The 20,508-nt window shown below is 40.1% G+C and overlaps 1 protein-coding gene across 3 annotated transcripts in view; it reads right to left on the bottom strand.

Annotated features, from left to right (window-relative positions):
- Positions 1-6,727: 6,727 nt before the first annotated feature.
- ZNF318 (zinc finger protein 318) overlaps positions 6,728-20,508 on the bottom strand; it is a 28,947-nt gene continuing 15,166 nt past the window's right edge. Inside the window, exons 5-11 of one of the 3 annotated variants that reach the window (XR_012652507.1) lie at positions 17,777-17,876; positions 16,710-16,996; positions 13,605-13,808; positions 13,026-13,125; positions 11,866-11,984; positions 7,315-11,418; positions 6,728-7,198 (exon numbers count right to left, since the gene is read on the bottom strand). Coding sequence is in view for 2 of the 3 variants with exons in the window: in XM_075043026.1 (XP_074899127.1) it covers positions 7,990-11,418; positions 11,866-11,984; positions 13,026-13,125; positions 13,605-13,808; positions 16,710-16,996; positions 17,777-17,876 (4,239 nt within the window). In the remaining variant the exon portion in view is untranslated. Of the gene's footprint in view, positions 11,419-11,865; positions 11,985-13,025; positions 13,126-13,604; positions 13,809-16,709; positions 16,997-17,776; positions 17,877-20,508 lie in introns of all 3 variants that reach the window. The other 2 variants (XM_075043026.1, XM_075043027.1) reach the window with 2 other exon arrangements.

The raw sequence follows: 20,508 nt of genomic DNA, 5'->3' as shown, positions 1-20,508 counted from the left end.
TGTGTTGCAGATAAGAGCCCACTGGCTGCCAGACATATATCTGTATTTACCAGGTATCTAGGAACATCAGTTCTGGCTCAGACCATGCTCTGGTTAGCCAAATAGCCTGTTGGTAGTATTGAATAAAACCAGATACCATAGGAAGATCAAAAGCAGGACAAGCACATATGACACTTCCCCTAATACTCTTCCAGCTTCTGACTGCTTTCAGCTCTCCAGACTTTCTTCAGTCCTTACTGCTGTGCTGTCAGGTTCTGCCTGAGAGGATTAGAGATGAGAGGGCACCAGGGTCAGCTACAGGGTGGACTGCCTAAGGCCAGTTATTGAAGGGATCCATAGTCTGTGTGTGCCCGTGTTTGTGGATGCAAGGCGGTCTGAGTACCAGCAACCTGAGCGGGGCAGTGGGCCTTGGAGGTGTCTGCAGCTGGAGAGAACAAGAATCCAGGGCCAGCTACTAGATAAATGAGCATCTAAGGCCTGTTACTGGAGAGACCGATGTTGTATGTATGTCTGTATGTTCCACCAGGGACCTTCACTCCAGAGAGGGGAACAGGATGATGCTGTTGGTCCTGTTTCCACTTGCAGAAGTGCCGTTTTCTGGTTGTATATGTGTTTATCTACATGGCTGGCCACATGTATACACATACACGTGCTTGTGTGTGCGTACTGGGAGTACACACTCAGCCCTGCTACTGGCTGGACCTGGGGAGATGGAGCTGCAGGCAGCTTCACCTCTGTCAGGCTACCAGGTTTAGCAACTCCAACCAATACCTCTCTCCTACTGCAGGCAGGAGCTAATTTTTGCTAAAGAACAAGGTTAAAACGCAGCCTTTGTGTGGCAGCTAAGTTTTACGCTAGCTACACTGTACCACGTTCCTGAATACCTTATCAGCAGAAATACATGCTTATTTTATTTTCTAGAGTAGCTGGATCTTTGCTACTCTGCTGCTTTGATTACTGAAGAAAGGGATGAAAGTACAGGCAGTCTCTTCTTGACAAGGTGTTCGAATCCATCCCTGGATTACACCTCTGTTAGCCAAAGGATGTCAGTGCTATGGTAATTAGTTTACCGGTCAGCCTCTGCAGTAGCAAATTAAGGAAGGAGAAAGGGAAAGTTGATGTATAACAACAGCAAGCTGAGAGCTGACAATGCAATACTTAAGAGTATACAGCTGGGTAAGACTTATCAAGCGCTACTGCTAGGAAACACGTTAGCATTGTGTGGAGCTTGTGTGGGGAAAATAAATATTTCTAAAACGCTCTCCTTGCCTGAGCAGCAGCAACAAACTAGTTTGTGTTTTTTCATCACATATAAATCAGGATGAGCCTATCAACCTACTGTAAAGCAAACTCTTACACATTATTTTCTAGAATAATCAATGGCTATGATAAATCTATGCAAAAAAGCAGGCTGTCTGTTGTTTGTCTTTATTATTTTACATGCTTGGTGGCTACTGTCAGGACATTTTTGTTGATGAAACATAGCACCATCTCCCTCAGGTGAAATAATTGCAAAAAGGGTTAACAAGGGACTTCTGTGAACGTATGACAAAAATTTTGCATGAATAATTTAACATGGTAGCAGAGTTTAAAAATAGCCAGATGTTTCCAGATTAAGTATAGAGATAGGAGTTTTAAAAAGCCTTTTTCCCTGCTTTAAGCAGCTCTTCCAACAGATGTAGAAACTACGTTACTGTAGGGCCGTAAAGGCCCTATGAATCAACAAGCTTCAGGATCTAGCACCCTCTCATACCACTATTAATACCCTGAAGTGCACTTTTTTAATCCTCTTTAGAGAATAATTTTTAAACAAACAGCACTCAGGATCCAGTGTTTTTTCATAAAAGTTTAATGTTTGTTTTTAAAATAATACTGTTTAATCAAGAGAAAGGAAGCACCCACACATATACAGTCTTCTTGGATGCTGGCAAAGGAACTTAAATTACAGACATACCCATGAACGGCATGTTTAACCATTAAGAATATAGAAAAAGCCTCACTGATTAATCACATTAATAATAATGAAAAGAATGTGCCCTCATACCAAAGAGAAGAGAAAGAGATACCATTCCAGTCATGCAAATCTGCACCCACCTTCTCAGAACAGGATTCCAGAAGTCCAGCAGTTCCAGATAACATTTTCTTAGCTCCTGTGGAAATTAACCAAAAGCCAGCAAAGAGAATGGGCTTGTTACAGCAAACTCAATGCTCATCCTAAAATCCTGCTTGCTGAGCATCTGCTGGGTTTGACTGTCACATTCCCAAACCTGAGGGCCTTTTAATTGTTTTCCCCTCTGCATCAAAAGCTTTCAATAACCAAAAGCTTTTGATGTAGTCTGGAAGAAATCTGGCAAGCTTAATACAGAATGAAAACAGCTGTAGCTGAACATACTGTGAATGTAGGTAGAACACTAGAAGAGATTTGTAAGAACTAGGGTATCTAAAAGCTATGTATTTGATGCTTTTGTCTAGGATGCTAAGCTTATGAAGTAGAGGGTTCATGGTACAAACCTGAAATAAACATTCAACTTGTAAGCCTTTCTTGCATTCTGAAACACAAATGCAACTCTCAGAGGAAGAATTACATTAGTAAGTTAATATCTTGGATGATCTCTCTTCTGTAGACATTGTAACCAGGTTGAAGCAGGCTGTCCACACCTGTATCTTATATCAAATGCCAGATAGATCAAATGTGAATTATAAAGTACTGTAGCAAATGCAGATATGGCATTCATCCCCCCACCCCTCCCAGCCATACTGAATCCATTGCATGAATTCATTGCACTGAATACATAAAATACAAGTGTGAATTACTTTTGTAATCCTACCTTGGACGATATGGCTAGAGACACAATCAAGGTATACTGGGTTTGAACCTCACTGGCAGAGGACATGAAGTTTAAACAGTACCTGGAAAGCACCATATTTAAATGGGTTTAATTGCATTAAACCTTCAGTTCTTAGGAGAAAAAGCAGTCACTGATACTCCCTTGCTAATAGACATTGTTGGTTTTTTCCCCGCTAATCAAGCATTTCTAAATACCCATCTTTCAGATGCATAGCTACATGAGTCCTTCTCTCATCTAATTATCTGGCATTTACCTTTAATTTCTGGTTTTTTCATACCTGACAGGAGATGAACACAGCCTAATGTGAGTACTGATGTGACTATTATCCCTACCATTTACCAGATAGCTGTTACAGGGCTTTTCCTATTTCTCACAGCTACCATTGCTCAAAAGGGTTACGTTGTTTCTACATTCATCTAAAGTTTGCCAGCAAATTAAACAGGGTGGTATCCCCAAGGGATCCCTACTGTTTCAGTTAGTGTTGCTTAGGCTCCGCCTAAAGCTCCCCCACAAAAGCAGTTTCTTGAAGAAAAAATTATATTAATTAAGAATTGAAAACGTTACCTTGCGTGTGTGCTTTCCTGTCTGTAAACTGAAGATTCTTCAGTCAGCCGACTGGTAAAAGGGAACATCGCTTTCCTTGAAGCAGCTCCGATACAGGTTTTATCTTCTGCAGCTACTCAACTGTTCTCTACCACCTGCCTGAGCAATTCTGATGGCTCTGCTCCCTGCACCCTCGGTTGCTGTACAGCTTCATGGGAATTATTACAGCAGCTTGACTCATTTCACTAGAGCCTAGAACTGCTAACATATGGTAATCAGCCTTCTCATTGCAAGCAAAAAGACAGCCCAAGAAGAGGTGGAGGTGGGACTGCAAAACAAAACCCAGCAACTAATACTGAATATGAAGCCTCGGATTTCTGCTTTAAGGCAGAATGTAACACTCTGCAGCTGCATGATTTTGCTCAAGCTGGTTACAACCAGAAACGCATTCATATTGGCTGAAAATAGCTGACAGAAAGGATGGTCTAGCAACCATAACCCACACCTCTCTCTCCTTCTTCATGCTAGACAGATGCAGAGGAGTCAAGTAAAATCAATGTTAAGGCTGCTTTATACTCCTACAGTAGTGGCACGTAGGCTGTTTGCACTTAGTCTGTGCAGCAGGCAGAACAGGACTGAATTCTGTCTCAGAGAATTATTTTGCTCCCTTTACCTTTCTGTAATGTTCTAGGAGAGTAATAAACCAACGCCGTATTTCATGAAGTGCCACATAAAAACCTATCTCTTGCAACTTTTCTTGCCCTTTGCACTAAAGAAATACAGTTTTATCATGCTTTGGGATGCAGTAGTTTGGTGGATGGTTGCGGGTTTGTTTTTTTAAAGAGACTTCTGCCATCATCACTTACTTTCACTTGCTATTTCTGACAACTGTTCGGGGTTTACTAGGCTAAAAAAATAATCTGTCTTTGCCCACTTTTCCTGCTATCTGTTTCCATGGGCAAAATTTAAGATCTTTATGCAGCTTCCCTTACATAAGAATTAGTCATTTATTTTCACCCTTGGCAAGAATTAATAAACAGCAGAGACCTTACATCTTAATCTACTACTTGTACGTTTTACCACTAAGACACAAACATTTGGAAAAAATTAATAACAGAATGCTGGTTGATACATTTCTTCCCTGCTCACGTGCCATTTAAAAGTCTAAAACAAAGAAACAATCCCCTCAAAAGCCTATCTGCTGCTTAGTTAAAACTTAGTCAAAGACAAGATTCCAGCAAACTAGAAGCAAGATTTACCTGCCCAAGAGATACCTCAGGAAAAAAAAATTACTGTATTTTGTCTAAAACATTACTTTTGCTTTTAAAGTTTTCTGCAAATTGTAAACATTCCAAGGCTGCTTCTCCTTTCCAAATGCAGCCACAGATGTTAAAAGAAACTGGAAGAAGTATTAAAAAATCACCTGGATGTACAATAGACTGACAGAACACCAGCAGCTTTTCGCCGGCTCTTCTTCCACTGCCTCTTAAAAAAGCTTGGTTTTGCAACAAACTTCATCCAGGAGAAAGGCCTTTCTACCAGCCTCCATCATGGCAAACTAAAGGTTGCAGAATCAAATGAAGGCTTAGAGTTAATCCATTGTCCTTTGAATTGACTAGGTATTTGTGCCTGGTTTGAAGTAGTGTAAAGAAAGCAACATTCAAACTAGGCTTATTTCCTCCCTATCTGCCCCTTTCTAAAAACCAGGAGAAAGGTAACTTCTTATACCTTATGCAACTTCTAGGGAACTAGGTCGGGAAGGAGAGTTAATGCTATTGCACCATTCAAACACACAAGTAAATCCCCTCCATTAACTCACCCCTCCTCCTGAGGATCTGGAGTCAAGAGTCCAAGGCCAGCCTAGAACTTAAGGCTTCCCAGTCAGTGCACTATGCTACAGCTCTGCCAGCACAGGGGACCAGTACAGTGGATAAATCATTTACTGCATGCCTCTGGAAACCACAGCAAAAAAAAAAAAAAAAGAACAAAGAAAAAAAAAGAATACATAAATAAAAATATATGCCATTTCATGAAATTGCAAGACAGTGTTAAAGCCTCTGTCTGCCAATCTGCCTAGATGTCATCACCTACATCATCTCTTTTGTTCTTGTCCATTCCAGCAGTCCGAGGAGTACATTTAGCCCTACCTCAAAAAAGACCAAATTAATCTTTCTTCCAGTGTGAATGAAGGGCATGAAGAGAAGTACTATTTAATTTGTACCATAGGAAGGTTCAGCTTCTGGAAAGCTGAAGACAAATATGGGATAAGGCTCATTTGCAAGGCTCTTGCTTTCCCTTGGTGCTAGCTGCTCTCCGTTCATGACCAGCCAGGTTCAGCACTGAACACCACCACTACTTGTAGAAGCAACTGTAGGAAAGCAGAAAACAGGGGTATTGGATTTATATTTATGTCCTTTCCCCCAAACCAAAGTTAATCAACAGTATGTCCCGCACAGGTAACACAGCATTGAATAAGGTTGTCTGAAGAAGACGATTGTCCAAATTATTCTGTTTGCCGTTGCATGCATCGAGACCTTCATGAAAATCAATCTGGAAAAGCAAACTAACCAAAAAGCATGTCTGTATCCCAAAACAGCACCATCTAAAATGCAGAACTATAGAAAAATTCATCCTTCCCTTTAATATCTCCCTTCCCTGCACTGATATCCCTCAATACAAGGAGGCAAGAAAACCAGTTCCCCTCTTCCTCTGTGGATTTACAAGGGCCCAAGCACTTCACTGAAGAAATTGGAGAGGAAATGGGGGGGGGGGATTTAGCTGTCAACTGTAAACAAATAAACTCAGATATATAATAAAAAAAATACAGAAGAAACCCAAGAAACAACTACAAAGGACTTTTTTATAAACCAGGATTTAAGCAATCTCTACTCATTACCCAACTCCATTTTAAAAGTATCAAAGCATGTCAAACCTTGCTCTTTGGTTTTGACAGCAAATGGTTATTTGAAGAAAGTAGGGCAATGATACTAACAAAGACTTCTTATATTCAATGCAGTAACTGCTTAACATCATAAAAAAAGCTTAAAGAGCCTTTCTCAAACCCCTCTTCCCTTCTTAATTACCTTTTTTTTGGTGACGACCATTTATACTAGATTTCCAAATTCAGCTTAAATAGTTCTTACATTTCTAATATGAAAACCACCATAATGACTCTGAAAAATATTTCATACCTTCTTCACACACAGTCATGGAAACAGAAGAAAAATGGTGATTCCCGCCCCCCCCCCCCCCCCCCCGGAGGTCCACATGCTGGTAGCAATTACAGAAATATGAACTCTCCCTGGGTTCCCCCACCCCAATGCCCCACCTCGAGATTTACATAGGGCTCAGGACTTCAAACAAACTTCCACTGATGATGTTGACGATAGTTCTTCCATTGACTTCAGCTGGGAACAAATCATTTTTTTACTGAGCAGGCTAACTGTTGAACATCTTCATCATCTACAGTTTCTCAATTTTACCAGCTACTACAGGAGTTAGAAACTAATTTAAATAAAACAGTTTCCTTGAGTTAAGAAAAAAAAGAAAATCGAGAAGAAAGTCTTGTTGACCACCATATGTTTATTTTTTAAACAATTTACAAATAAAAATGTTATATTTATCCAAGCAAACACATTTAATACTTTAGTCTTTAACAAGCTATACAAATGAGAACCATCACACTAGAGCTTTTGATAGCTCAAGGACCATTCAGGGTAGGCATGCATGTGTCTGTATCACATGAAGCGAGTCCAATTCCTGACACCAGGGTTCTGATCTTCTGCTTCTTCAGAGCTGGTCAGCTGCTAAATGATTTAACACAAATAGTTACTGGATCACAATACAATGAAAGAAAGCCCATTTCAAATCATGTAAGTGACCTCAATATGTCTGGTCCAGGTGTCAGGCCACAGAGCCTTACCGATTAGTCTTCTTCTCCAAAAGCCAGTCGGGCAGATTTTCTCCCCTTGCTTATTGATGTGGCATCCATACATGTGCTTACACAATACAATGAAACAGCTTAAGTACAGATGTAATACAGCAATAATTGCAAATCACAGAGACAGATAAACAAACAAAATCAACTCTAATCACATTCTTGCATTTCAAACAATGAAAGTAAACAAAACCATGCATTACAGTTTAAAGAAATTTTCAGTTTTAGCTCTTCTGCAAGTCTCCATTTCCTCAAATTCTAAATTGCTGTTCTTGAGCTTGTCCCAGTGGCTGGGCTACTCATGGTGCTACTGACACAAACAGGGTGAGCTGGAAATCATCCAAGAATGGTCAAAGAATAAAAGCCCCCAAAATAAACAACAAAGACGCACGCATTATAAATGAGAGATTCCATTTTAATAGCAGAGTGTAGAAAAGAAATTGGCAAAAAAATTCACATGAAAAAACATTTTACACAATTAATTATGTACAGAATAAAGTATGTGTCTGGTTTCCGATGATGTAAGTTTCACTTTAGTCAAGTCCTACCACAGGATGCAAAATACACCCAAACCCCTCAACTGGAACAAAAACCCAAACAAAAACCATATACATAATCCCAGCTCTGGCTCCTCAAATATTGGGACTGGCTGGGTTCACTTCAACCCACTGGGCTTTCTGCTAAGCTTTCAGCAATTCCTGAATTTGTTGTAGCTTCCAAACTGTCAGCAGTTTCTGTTTGCTCAGTCTTCTTGCTCTGGATGGTGCATGCTTCCTTGCTTCCTGAGCCACTTTCATTTCCATGTGTTTCTTTGAGTTCAGGAAGGAAAGTTTCCATGCACCCAGAAGCCTGACTTTCTGCGTTGCCTCCGTCACAACTCAGCGACAGCATTTCAGCAGCTCCACCTTTGCTCTCCCTCACTTGCAGAAGGATCTCAGACATGGGAGAAATGCCCGGCATTTCTAGAACTGGCATGACCACTTCTGTAGTGTCACTATTTGAGGACTGCAATCCAAGCTGTGGCATATCTTTTTGAGAAATCCGTGTGCAAAATTTATCTTCCTGACTACCAGACGTCAATGTAGCAAAATCAGTAATCTCTGTTTTATCCACTGTTTTTTCAATGCCCAGCTTCTTAAGTTTATTGGACTCCAACCTAATGGATGCAATAGTTTCTAGTTTTGAGACTTCTTCCGTATTCTTATTTAAATGTCCCGCTGTACGGATGCTGAAGCATTCACGTTTTACCTTAGTATCTCCCAAACTGAAATCAATGCTTTTAAACTCGAGCTCTGCTTTCTGGAAGGGAGTATCATTATGTTTCACATCTTCTGACGTCAAAGAAACTTTGTCGTTATCCACACAAACATCTGCAGAGAGACTTTCAGATCGCTCAGTGTTCAATCCTGAGTGAGTGCTATTCACATGAAAGTCATTGGCTGCTGAGGTTCTTAAAACCTCATGCTTTGTTTCTCGGAAGTGGACAGCTTCTTCTGAAAGATGGTCCCTATGGAAATCTGCTGATAAACCAACTACTGACTCTCGGACAAGATCAGAGCGAGCCCTAGAAAAGCCTCCAGTCCCTACTTGTTTTGCATCTCTCTTGGTAAAAACATTATCTAATGTTGCATCAGATCCGGTGTGTCCTAATGATTTTTTTTCAACTTCAACTACTAATTCTACACTGGATCTGAGTTCAACAATGTTCGCAGAGCAGGCGTTGACTAACCATGCAACTTCTTGCCTTTGGGTTTGGTTATCTAATACTGCATGGCCTGAAGGTTCAGATCGAACTTTTTCTTGACCTTTTAATACACTAATTCTAGTTCCTGTGTTGGCAAGACATGTGTCTGGCCGTACCTCTGTCAATTCTGAAGCACTAACTTCATTAGAACCACTTTTTATTTCTACATTTGGAGTATTTGGTAGATCCCAACCACTTTCAGAACAAGAATGGGTTGTGATGACCTGTTCTCCATTACTACTTCTGGAAGTGTCCCATTCACCAGGACTTCTTGTCAATTCTGAAATCTTATTTTGGGTTTCTGAAATTCGGGGAGCTTCGCCAAGGACTCCTGGCTGAGATACTTCCAAAGCTACACTTTTCAGTTTTACATCTTTTAAGGAGGCATCAATAGAATTCTGTTCTGTCATTACTGCTACTGAAGGTTTTTCTTTTGAGGTGTTTTGAGAATCACAGAGCAAGTCTGGACTATCAGTTTCTGAGTGAGTTCTACAGTTATCACTTAACTTTTCCTCTACCAAATGGGAATTTTCCAAATTTTTAATTTCATTCTGTGTTTCAGGTAACAACGTCTTTGGGTGTAAGCTAAGCTCAGTCTTTACCGCTTTTGCTTCCCGGTCTTTCATCTCTGCATCTTTCTCCAGGGTACCAGGAACATTTGTGTTAGTAATGGAAGTTTTACTTGCATCTTCCTGTCCAAGTTTCTCTTGGACCTCTGTTGTCTGTAGAACACAGAATTCCTGACTGCCTACCTGCTCTCTACCTCCTGTATCCACAAGTCCAATTTCTGCAGGCATCTGGATACCAGAAGCAGTTTTTGTTTCTGGCAATTCTGTGACCAACATTTCCGATAGCTGAGACTGAACTGGTTTCTTGTTCATTTCAGCCTGATTCTCACGAAGAACCCAGTTCCCTGTTACTTGATTATTACACTGTGAGGAATCTTCTTTCAATTTAGTCCGAACATCTGTTGAAAGAGGAAGCTGAAATTTTTGACCTACATCTTTCTGAATACCATTTTCAACATCAGGGCTCATCTCAATATGAAGTATTGAAGTCTCCTGAGTATCAGTTTTCTCCAGCTCTGAGCTTTGCTCAGCTGAGTGGACTTGGCTAACTTCAGTAGCCATGTTCTGAGAATCCTCCTTCACGGAAGATGAGCTATTATTTGTTCTAGGGTTTGCAGATAAGTCTGCAGGTTTTGTAAGGTTAGAGCTTTCTCCATTTGGAAGCGCAGAACTTGCAAGCTTGCTGTCAGCTGAACCCTTTCCACCACTACTGTAGAAAATATCATAGAGATCTTTAGCATTGGCTGTGGCCAAGCAAGAGTTTCGTTTCTCTACCTTTTTTGCCTGATCACTGAAAGCAGTTGAAGGTGGTGGTGGTGGAGGGGGTCTCACAGGCATTGCCAGCATTGTCTGTTCACTTTCAGACACACCTGGAGCTACTTCATCTGCAGGGATGACAGCTGCCTGCTGGACTGCTGGTGGAGGAGGGCGTGAAGGTGGTATATCAGAAGTTTGAGAAGACTCACTTTTCTCTGCTGCTTTCAGATCCTCCTCTGCCCCTTTTAAAATTACTTCTTCTCCTCCAAAAGCTTTTGAGATGATATCCGGAGGCAGTAGAAGATCTGCATTGGTTTCTTTTACTACAGGCAGTGGTTTGGTGGTAGCTCCAGAGGATTTTATAGATAAAAAGGTGTTCAAAGGTGCTGGTTTGCTAACTGTTGCAGCAGTAGACTTCCTGAAAATCATGGTGGGGACTGGTAGATTAGGTAGAATTTTTGCTGGTGTTGATGTGAAAACAACTGGTGTCCATGGGCTAGTGTGTGGAATAACAGTCTTTCCAGACAGCTTGATTTCAATGGGCTTGACATGGAGTTTCCCAGACTGACACTTGCCCTCCTCTTTGTTTCCTTCTGTACTCTCCTCCTTTGGAATAGCTCCTCCCAGGGTTTTATCCTCCCTCTCAGTCTTTTTCCAGCTGAATTTCCCAAAGGAAGTCTGACTTGGTGATTCCTTTTTAGATTCCTCTTTCTTTTCTTCTTTTTTCTCCTCCTTCTTATCTTCCTTCTTCAGTTTAAGCTTGATACCCATTTTTCGCCCAGAAGAATCTATTTTGCCTTGACTTTCACTAGTCCCTTCTCCAAGCTCTGGGATTGTCTTTGCTTCCTCTTTCTTTATTATTTTTGGTTTCTTCTCATCCTTCTCTTCTTTCTGTTTCTCAACTAGTTTCCTTTTCAGCTCACTCTGCCGCCTGCGCTCTGTTTCCAGAACTACAGCCAACCCAGCTTGACGGTCTAGATTTCTCCTCTCTTCATAGAGTGGGTTTTCATCTATGTATTTCTGTGGAAATAAATGGCACAATTTTAGCCACTGTTTCCATGAAAAAGAAATAAATAAATTCAGCTCTGTAACAGTTTTGACTTGTTCAGGAAGTGCCATCTCAACACTAAGAGAGCAGAAAACTTCTTCCTACCAAGAAACCGCGATGCTACAAAGACCACATTCTGTAATTTAATGTGAATTGAGTGGTGGCTTGCAGCAGTGCTGTCACTTTACAGAAGAGTTTGAAAATCAACGCTGGGACTTAAACACCATTTCAACCTCATGCACGTGAAAGATTAGTCTCTGTGTAGTGGGAAGTTCTGCTTATTTAGTTCAGTAGAATGTAGTGAAGATAACCAAATACATATACTCTGAGGAGTCAAATGTCATTCTTCAGGAAAGGAAGACAGAACAAGTAGAATCTAACACAAGGAATGACTCACTCCTGGTACAACAGTTACCAACCTTGTATTTCTCATTGTGGGGATGACTTTTCACATGCTGCTCTGCTGAGATTTGATCTCCAAAAAATTCATGACAGAGCTGGCAATAATATCCAGTAATGGGAATCAGAAACTCAGAGCCTGAAAAGGCCGAAGAAAATGATCAGAGAAACAAAACTTAATAAATGCCAAGCTCTTAACAAAGCCAGATAAACATATCAAAGAACAACAGCAAAACTTCCAGCCATGTTGCTTTTGGAACAGTTAATGCTGGTCTCCTTAAGCTTACAGTACGGGAAACACCACTACCAGGAGCAAACATGTAAACTGAAGAAGCTTGATTACTATGATTTAAAAAATTATTTTAGTGCTCTCCATTGTATTAAGGCTATCCCCTATTCAAGTAGGTTAACATTTCCTACAGTCTTAATCTATTTTCCATCTTTGTGGTATAGTCTGCTCAAATACTAAACACCTGGTTTATAAAAAGAACACAAGTATTTTCATTGAAGTTCAGCAAGACTACATCCTTGTGCCTACAGAACCAGCTGCAGTTATCTAACACACTGCAGATTTTCCTTTAGTGGGCACTACTCGAAGTACGTAACAGATTAATAAACTGAGACTGATCACTGGCAGGCCTATTTAGACGTTCAGATTTTAAAGCTTGTATTAATTTTCAAATCACTTACAGCCCCTTCCACACAGCTTCCTCAGATTCTCTGTATCCACGCTCTACCAAGTACTTATCAGTGACTTTTCAAGGACACGTCTACTAAAAATGTATTGAATGGAAGAGTCTGCTGCAAGACTGCGTGGAGTATTGCACAAGATCTGCCCAAACACAGCAAGCTCTTGTGGTCATGTTCTGAATTCTAATATGTTAGCAAAAATCACTTCAGAACTATACTGGAGAAAGAAAAAGTCACCTGGTATTCAAAAGAAAAAACTAAACTCTAAAAAGAAGTGAAGGAACCACACTATGTTTTCCTGCATTCTTGCTTCATGACCTTTTTCCACAAGAACAACCAGGAAATTAAATTATTTGCCTTTCACCTAATAATACAGTATCTATATGTGTTCCTCTAACAAGGTAAAGTTTTGAAATTCCTTTCTCTGAGCAACTGGAACCTGCTGGAGGGCAAAGGGAGATGATACCCAAGCTAAAAAAAATCAACATACCTTTGGCAGGAACAGTTATCTTATCGATGCGTTTTATGGAGTCTTGTTTGGTCTCACTCTGGGTCTTCGAAGCCCAAGGTCTGTTGTAAGGATCCAGGGTCTATTTGCACAGTGACAGAGGTATACAGGCTCATATATTACACTAGCAAGGCAAGTACACTTGTCTTTTTCCTTTTTAACATCCTTTCAGAACACTGAACATTAAAATCAACTTGCAAATATTTACAGGAACTATGTTTTCCTCTCCTTCCCCTCCCATTTTGCAATTTATGAGAAAATAACCTGTGAAAAGGGTAAAATGTGAATGATAGCAAAGAACAGGTAAACATAAGAAACACAAATATCAAACGCTAGTTTCCGAGTGAACTGGACACAGGCCCCATTTACACTAGTCAGAACACACCGGTACCTGTACAAACTGCTCAAGTCCAACATTAGGGAAAAAGAATTTGATAAGCAACTTCTTGGGTTCATTATTACTTCAGGCTCTCTTGTAAAATGTAGTTCTGTGATGTATGTTTTAGTGTTAACATTTATAGCAATATGAAATGCACTTAGTGAAGGAAGCCTGCAACATACCTGTCTGTGTTTCTTATTATGCATGTGTGTGAAAAAGTCAAACATGGTCCCGCAGATGGTATTGCAGTCTTTGCACCAGTGGTTCCCTGCATCATAATACTCATAAATATTGGCCAACTGGAAAGGATGTTTGGAGGACTGTGAAGAGGATTCTGCTGGCTTCGGGCTTCTACCTCTGGATTTTTCATTAGTAGTTTTTGATTCCTAAATTGAACAAAAGGAAACACTTCTCTAAGACAAGGCAGGACAGACATAATGCTCTAGAACTCAGAACCTGCCTCCAGCAGAAGCCACACACACCAAAAAAAAAAAAAAAATTTATCACCTGCTTTTCAGCGCCCAGGCTAATTCCACTGTTTCAGAGAGCTGGTATTGCCGACTAAGATGCTGCATGGCCGCAGTGAAGAGCTTCCAATAAGGTTCCCGGATGTAATGGCTGGATGGTTGTAGGTAATCAAGGAACCAAATGAAAAAATTCCCTATGGCATGCACCCTTCCCACTTTATGGGTTTCACATAAAGATCTGAATAGTTCCAATTTACCATACTAGCCAAACAGTGCCCAGAAGACCTCAAATGGTTCCCCTAGAAGCATTCAGAAATTACTGTAAAGTAGCTTGGATGAAAGCAGAATGAAAAAAGAAGTAAGAATTAGGTGACTAAATGTATTTAACTCAATCAGCTTTATCAGATTATTTGACAGTTCCTGAATTCTCCAGGAGACTCGTTGCTTAGCGTTAATAGAAAGATGGTGTTTTGTTAACTACCTAAGTATATAAGGTAAAGCATCTTGTGATTTAAGCATGTGATATTTGCACTTACATTGAGCTGTACAGAAAGACATCATACATTTCAGGACTCTAGCCAAAATTAATACTATACTAACACTGCAGAGTAGCAAAACAAATAATCCCTGAAATAGATCATGAATGAGCCCTGCTAATTTAGATTACAATAGTACTAGATGTATTTTGAGTTTTGAGTTACATTTTCAATGGCTGAAAGCCCATTATGTTATCATTTCTAATCTGCATGGCAGTCTGGAAAGAATAGCATGTTAACTTAGACCCGAGTTGGTTGCATGATTTCCAAGTTATTCACTATTGGTGTTGAACAAATTTACTTAAGCAGATTCAAAACTATTAAATAACATCTGCCTTACTTGAAATTCCATTTGATAATCAGGGATAGATACTCTCCTATTAACACCAACCCACACAACATACATTGTAAATCAAACAATGAAGAGACACCCAGGCTACTATGCACCCCACAGATAGCACTATCCCAATACAACCTAGTTCTTGATAGCAGAGTAGGAAGTGACCGAGTAAATACTTGCATATATTCTGTCTGCAAGAACACCGCAAAGCTGACATTCTCTTAAACAATGAGAAGATCAACTTACGATCTGCAGGAAGTGCATGGAAGGATGTTCCTGATGTCTGAGAAGTGTCACTGTTTGTGTTATTTACAGACATACACCCACCCAACATATCCTATAAAAATACTATCTCAATCAGAACTTTAAAAAGACAATGCTTCTCACATAGATAGGTGATAGCCAACTCTTAAACCCAGTTTGTGCTTAACCCCAGCTCAAAGATGCCTTTATAATTTGCTGCTCTTCAGAGCCCACAAGGGACAATCTGTCTGTTCAGTACAAGGCTCACCTCTGCAATGACTATGTAACTGCAATACACAGACACAGGTCCAGCAGCAAGGGACTACAAAGTAGCTTGCAAATCAGCAGAAAGGCATACCTTTCTGCCCTTAGGTTGGCAGTCAACCAATCTCAGTGTCAAAAGGCCCACACCATCTTTCTTTTCATTAAAAAAAAGTTAACAATCAGAATTACAAGGTGAATCTTAGAGACTAAAGGCAGTTTCCTATGTGTCTACAGATATCTGAAATTATTAAATGTTCCTGGCTAGAACTCAGAATTTTCCATGTTAAAATACGGAACTATGAAAAGGGGATCAAGTCATTATGGGCTTGGACAATACAAACAATGAAAGTTAAAATAATGAAAAATATATTCACACATGCCATATCGCAAGAAAAGAAAGCAATATAACATTGCAATGTAGGATTTAACAGACATTGTTACCTACTTTAGCTTTACCATGTGGTGACAGAAGCAAATGATTTGCAAAATTAAGTGGATACTAAACTTCAGTGATGTTTCAAGAAACAACAAAAACAAAACACAAAAGCAAGTCTTAAAATGAACTGCATCTATGAGTTCTCTGAACCAGAACGGGCTGAAGCATAAGGAAAAGTTTACAGGATACACTGATTGGAGTGACCTTGTAGTTTATACCTCTTATCCTACTAACACTTCCCTCTCTGCAAAAAATATACAGTAAGGTCTACACAAAAAGCATCTACCATCTCCCATCTCCCATCAGCTATTTCTGTTAAATATTTGAATAAACATCTGAAAAGCAGGATAATTAATCTTCTGAATACATGCATAACCTTTCAGACATTACTATCATACACTACTTCCAAAGTAAAAACTATCTTCTGGAATGCAATAAACCTGCTTTAGTATATCCAGTACTCAGTAGTATAGACCACGTCAGAGAGACCATACTGATGCATACTGACATTTCTTAAGAGAAAACACATAGCATGTACATAATAATCATTTTAAGCTTACAATCATATGTAAGTCTTGTGATTTGTTAGTATATTCACCCAGTGAGAAGACCAACAGGCTCCAAACTTGCAGAGAGCTTTGCTGCTACAAACATTCCTCCTTGACAGGCCATGCCAGAAATGTTGTAGAGAAAAAAAGTCTTTCCTCCTGGTATGGCACTGAGACCAAACAGCTACAAACACTCATGATACTGTTCAATCCAACACCTCAGCAAAACCAAGATCAAAACCAGTAAGTGGTATTGAACTGCACAAACCCTGAGGGAAATTATAAGCACGGATGCATTGACTCTCACCTGCATGCACGATCAAAACCAGCATATGAGATGTGATAACAAATGACATCAAATGATCTTCTAGTAAAGGTTTGGGAGCAGCTGCCTCCCCAGTGCCCTCTTCTCTTAGTGGGAAAATCATTAGCATAGAAGCCAGAAGACTTTACCTTGTTGGAGGAAGATGTTTTCTCCAGACCTTTTGCATTTTCTGACTTGCTGTTCTTTTCCAAGGAATCTTTCGTTTCCACGGATGGTTTCCGGGGTTTTTCAAATATGTTAATCCCCAGGATTTGTGCCACTTTGTCAAGCTCAGACTGCTTCTTGTCAGCTGCATCAGATTCTTTATGCAGCTCTGAAATCTCCTTCATAATATTCTCTTGTAATCTGTTCACCTCAACCAGTAAGGGGTCTTTGTGTCCATCCTTCTCACGACGTTTTTTCCTCAACATCTCTCCTGAGCCAATCAAGGAAGTAGAAGAGTTGGAAATGCAACAGGAAAATTGTCTTAAGATCTGTACAACTATTCCAGCAACAAGTAAAATACTAATATAAAATATTACAGCTAAATCTTGACTAGGGAGTTGTAAAGACAGACCTGACTCTCAGGTACAGCATCACTAAATCTGCACGATCCACCTCTATAAGGATTGCCTTAATATACACCCCTAACAGAGGCACCATAATCCTCAAGAGAGAGAGAATCAATTTAATAATCACTATTTCCCTGTGTGACCAAACAAGCAAAAGTTAATCGTACATTCTACCCTGAAAGTATCACTTTCCAAAGGTGAGGGAAATTAGTATTTACTTGGACCAAACAGAAGTTTTAAAAATAAAAAAAGTTAGCTCTGTCTAGAGAGGACTTTTCCTTCTCCAAATAAGATTCATGAAAAATTGAAAGGCACGATGACTTGTCTTCAGTCACTGTTTCTCACTTCTTTGAGAGAAGTGCTAAAACACATGAAGCACAATTCATTTAACTTATCAAGCTGCCGAAGAAGATGCAAAAGCAACTATTTGCTCCAGTGTAACAGCCAAATTTTGACATAATTAATTTTAATATAGTAATTAGGTCACTGCTTTCTCAAGAGTTCTGCATTGCCTGGAGTATGAAAATATTAGTTTTAAACTATAGATTATTGTTAATATTTTGGTCTTCACTTCTCCTAGCAGGTACTAGGACTTGAGACACACACCAGTGGAAAAAAAAAAGCAGGGGGGGGATGCACTGTACCTTGCTGTTTACGAAGCCTGTCCAACTCAGTCTTGAGATAGTAAAGCTTCTTCTGCCGTGCTTCTCGTTCATTCTTCAGTTTTTCTCTCTCTTCTATCACCTAAACAGATTGGAAGGGGACTGGATTTTCTTCTCTTCCCAACACAAGATAATCAATCTTACAAGAATGACAGCAAGACCTCAATTTGCCAGTCACAGAACACTGCTCACTGTTCTCAAAATGTTCTTGAGTATTTTAACACAACAAATACACCTCATCCTCTGCATCTGTACGTAACTATATCATGTGCTCACACTTCAACCCTACAAGAAGGTGATGTTTTTCTTTTGGGCAGTGTATTCCCCAAAACTGCCTTGTTTGTTGCACCATTTCCCAAGGCACTTACACTCAGCTGATTATCTTCTACAGGGGTGAGCAAGATCAAGGCTAAATGGGTCTTCAAAGCTCATGCAGTATCTCTACAGCTAGCATGTTCCATCAGGGACAAAAGACTTCACAGCCCTTTTCCTTGCCTCCTGCTTTGACTCTGGCCAATTTCAGCTATTATTTACACTTCTGCTTCAATCTGATCGTAACTGTATCACCAAATATATTTTGCAGGCATAACTGTCTGAAATGAAACACCTGGATGAAGTTTGTTTCTTGCTCAATAAAGTAAACTCTGGCATGAGGAGCTCACAAATCCAGTTTTCACTGGTTTTCATTGATTCTCACAGAAGGAAACCAGGCAATATGCTAAAATGAAACCTGAAAAGTTCTTTCAATTTCCTTTCCAGCTTCATTTTTCAAGAGACAAATCCCAAATTTTTACTTTCACAGTGCTCCTAAAGCTTACTACTGACTCCTCCCTTGAACAAACAACAACTAACCCAAGGCCTTGTCTTCCCTAGAGAATCACTACTACTGTGGCAATGTAAATGTTGGCAGGATCCCTAGATCCTGCCTGGAGTAAGCCCTGGAAGGGGATCTACCAACAGAGTTAGGCCACGTCTTAGACGCCACAAGTTTGGGGGGGGGGGGGGTTGTGTTGTTTTTAATAACCACCAAAACACCATCCTCTCATTCTGGGTTTTCTGCCAGCATAGGGGCATCAACTGGAGCATGCCAGTTTTTACACTGCAAGCCATCACAGCAAAAAAATGGTGGACCAAGCCCAAGCCAACGACATCTATAGTACAGACAAAGCCCTAGAAGTTCTGCCAACATGCACAGGTGAGCTACCACAGTATGTCATGGCAGGAGAAAACCACACACCTTCAGTCAACAGAGCTTTTCCAGAAGTGCCAAATTTCATTAAAAACAAAATTTCAACCACGTCAGATGAAGAAATTAATCCTGCAAGCTGTGAAATCTCACTTATCTGCTGATGTAGCACTTTGTGTAAGTACTCCTCTCTAAGTCACTTCAAACAAAAAGCAAAGAGGTTATCTTAGGCCAAAAATTTAAAGTGACTTCTTTTGAGCCTCTCTTGGATTCAGTGGTCTGTCCTTCCATGGCCTGATTTGTTCTGAGGAGTATGATGTAATTGAGCAGGTGAAAAGCTTCCAGACTCTGTCATGTGGTGTTCTTCTACTAGCAGATCTACCAACACAATGTATCATTAGCACAGTTACAATGGAAGAATGTCTCTAATGCAGATATGCATATGTAGATGAAAAATTAGATATGAGCCGGCAATGTGCACTTGCAGCTTAGAAATCAAATTGTATTCTGGGCTGCACAAAAATCACGGCCAGCAGGTCCCGGGAGGTGATTCTCCACCTCTACAGTGTTCTCATGAGACCCCACCTGGAATACCACATCCACCTCTGGAGCCCCCAGAACAAGAAAGACATGGACCTGTTGGGGCCATGAAAATGATTAGAGGGCTGGGACATCTCTCTTATGAAGAAAGACTGAGAGAGTTGGGGTTGCTCAGCCTGCAGAAAAGAAGAGTCTGGGAAGACCTTATTGCAGCCTTTCAATATATAAAGTGGGCTTATAAGATGGAGAGAGACTTCTTCCGAAGGCCTGTAGTGACAGGACAATCTGCAGTCATGTTAAAATAAACGAGGGTAGATTTAAATCGGACATAAGGAAGAAATTTTTTACAGTGAGGGTGGTGAGACGCTGGAACAGGTTGCCCAGAGAGGCTGTGGATGCCCCATCCCTGGAAGCGTTCAAGACCAGGTTGGATGGGGCTTTGAGCAACCTGGTCTAGTGAAAGATGTCCCTGCCCACAGCAGAGGGGTTGGAACTAGATGATTTTTAAAGGTCCCTTCCAACCCAAATCATTCTATGGTTCTATGCCCTTATTTTAACAACAAAGATTGAGTGGACACCAGTTTGAAAACCGAAACAACTTTCAGGAATCTTCCAGTCCTTTGATGGTTATACAACTACAGTTTCCTATTTTAAAATATGTTCTTCACCACTACTCTCTAATTATCATACAAACCAAGGTAATTAGAAGAGGAAAACATTAATACCCATAACCTAAACTGGTGTCAGATGCACAAAGTAAAGAACAGTTTTCCTTAAGTTCTTCTGATTTTGTGATTCTTATAAGAGATAACTAATACAAATGTAGAGGGAAAATTGTATGCAACTGTGAATGATGATATCCTTTAGTATATATTTAAGAATGTTTAACATAGGTATAACCATGGTATTATTGTACCATGTACCATGTTCACACAGAGCCTCCTGTGTTTCAGTTTGTGCCCACTGCCTCTTGTCCTGCCACTGTACA

The sequence above is a fragment of the Buteo buteo genome, chromosome 12 (assembly GCF_964188355.1).
Source record: "Buteo buteo chromosome 12, bButBut1.hap1.1, whole genome shotgun sequence".
NCBI classification, from domain to species: domain Eukaryota; kingdom Metazoa; phylum Chordata; class Aves; order Accipitriformes; family Accipitridae; genus Buteo; species Buteo buteo.
This window is presented reverse-complemented; position numbering and strand designations above follow the sequence as displayed.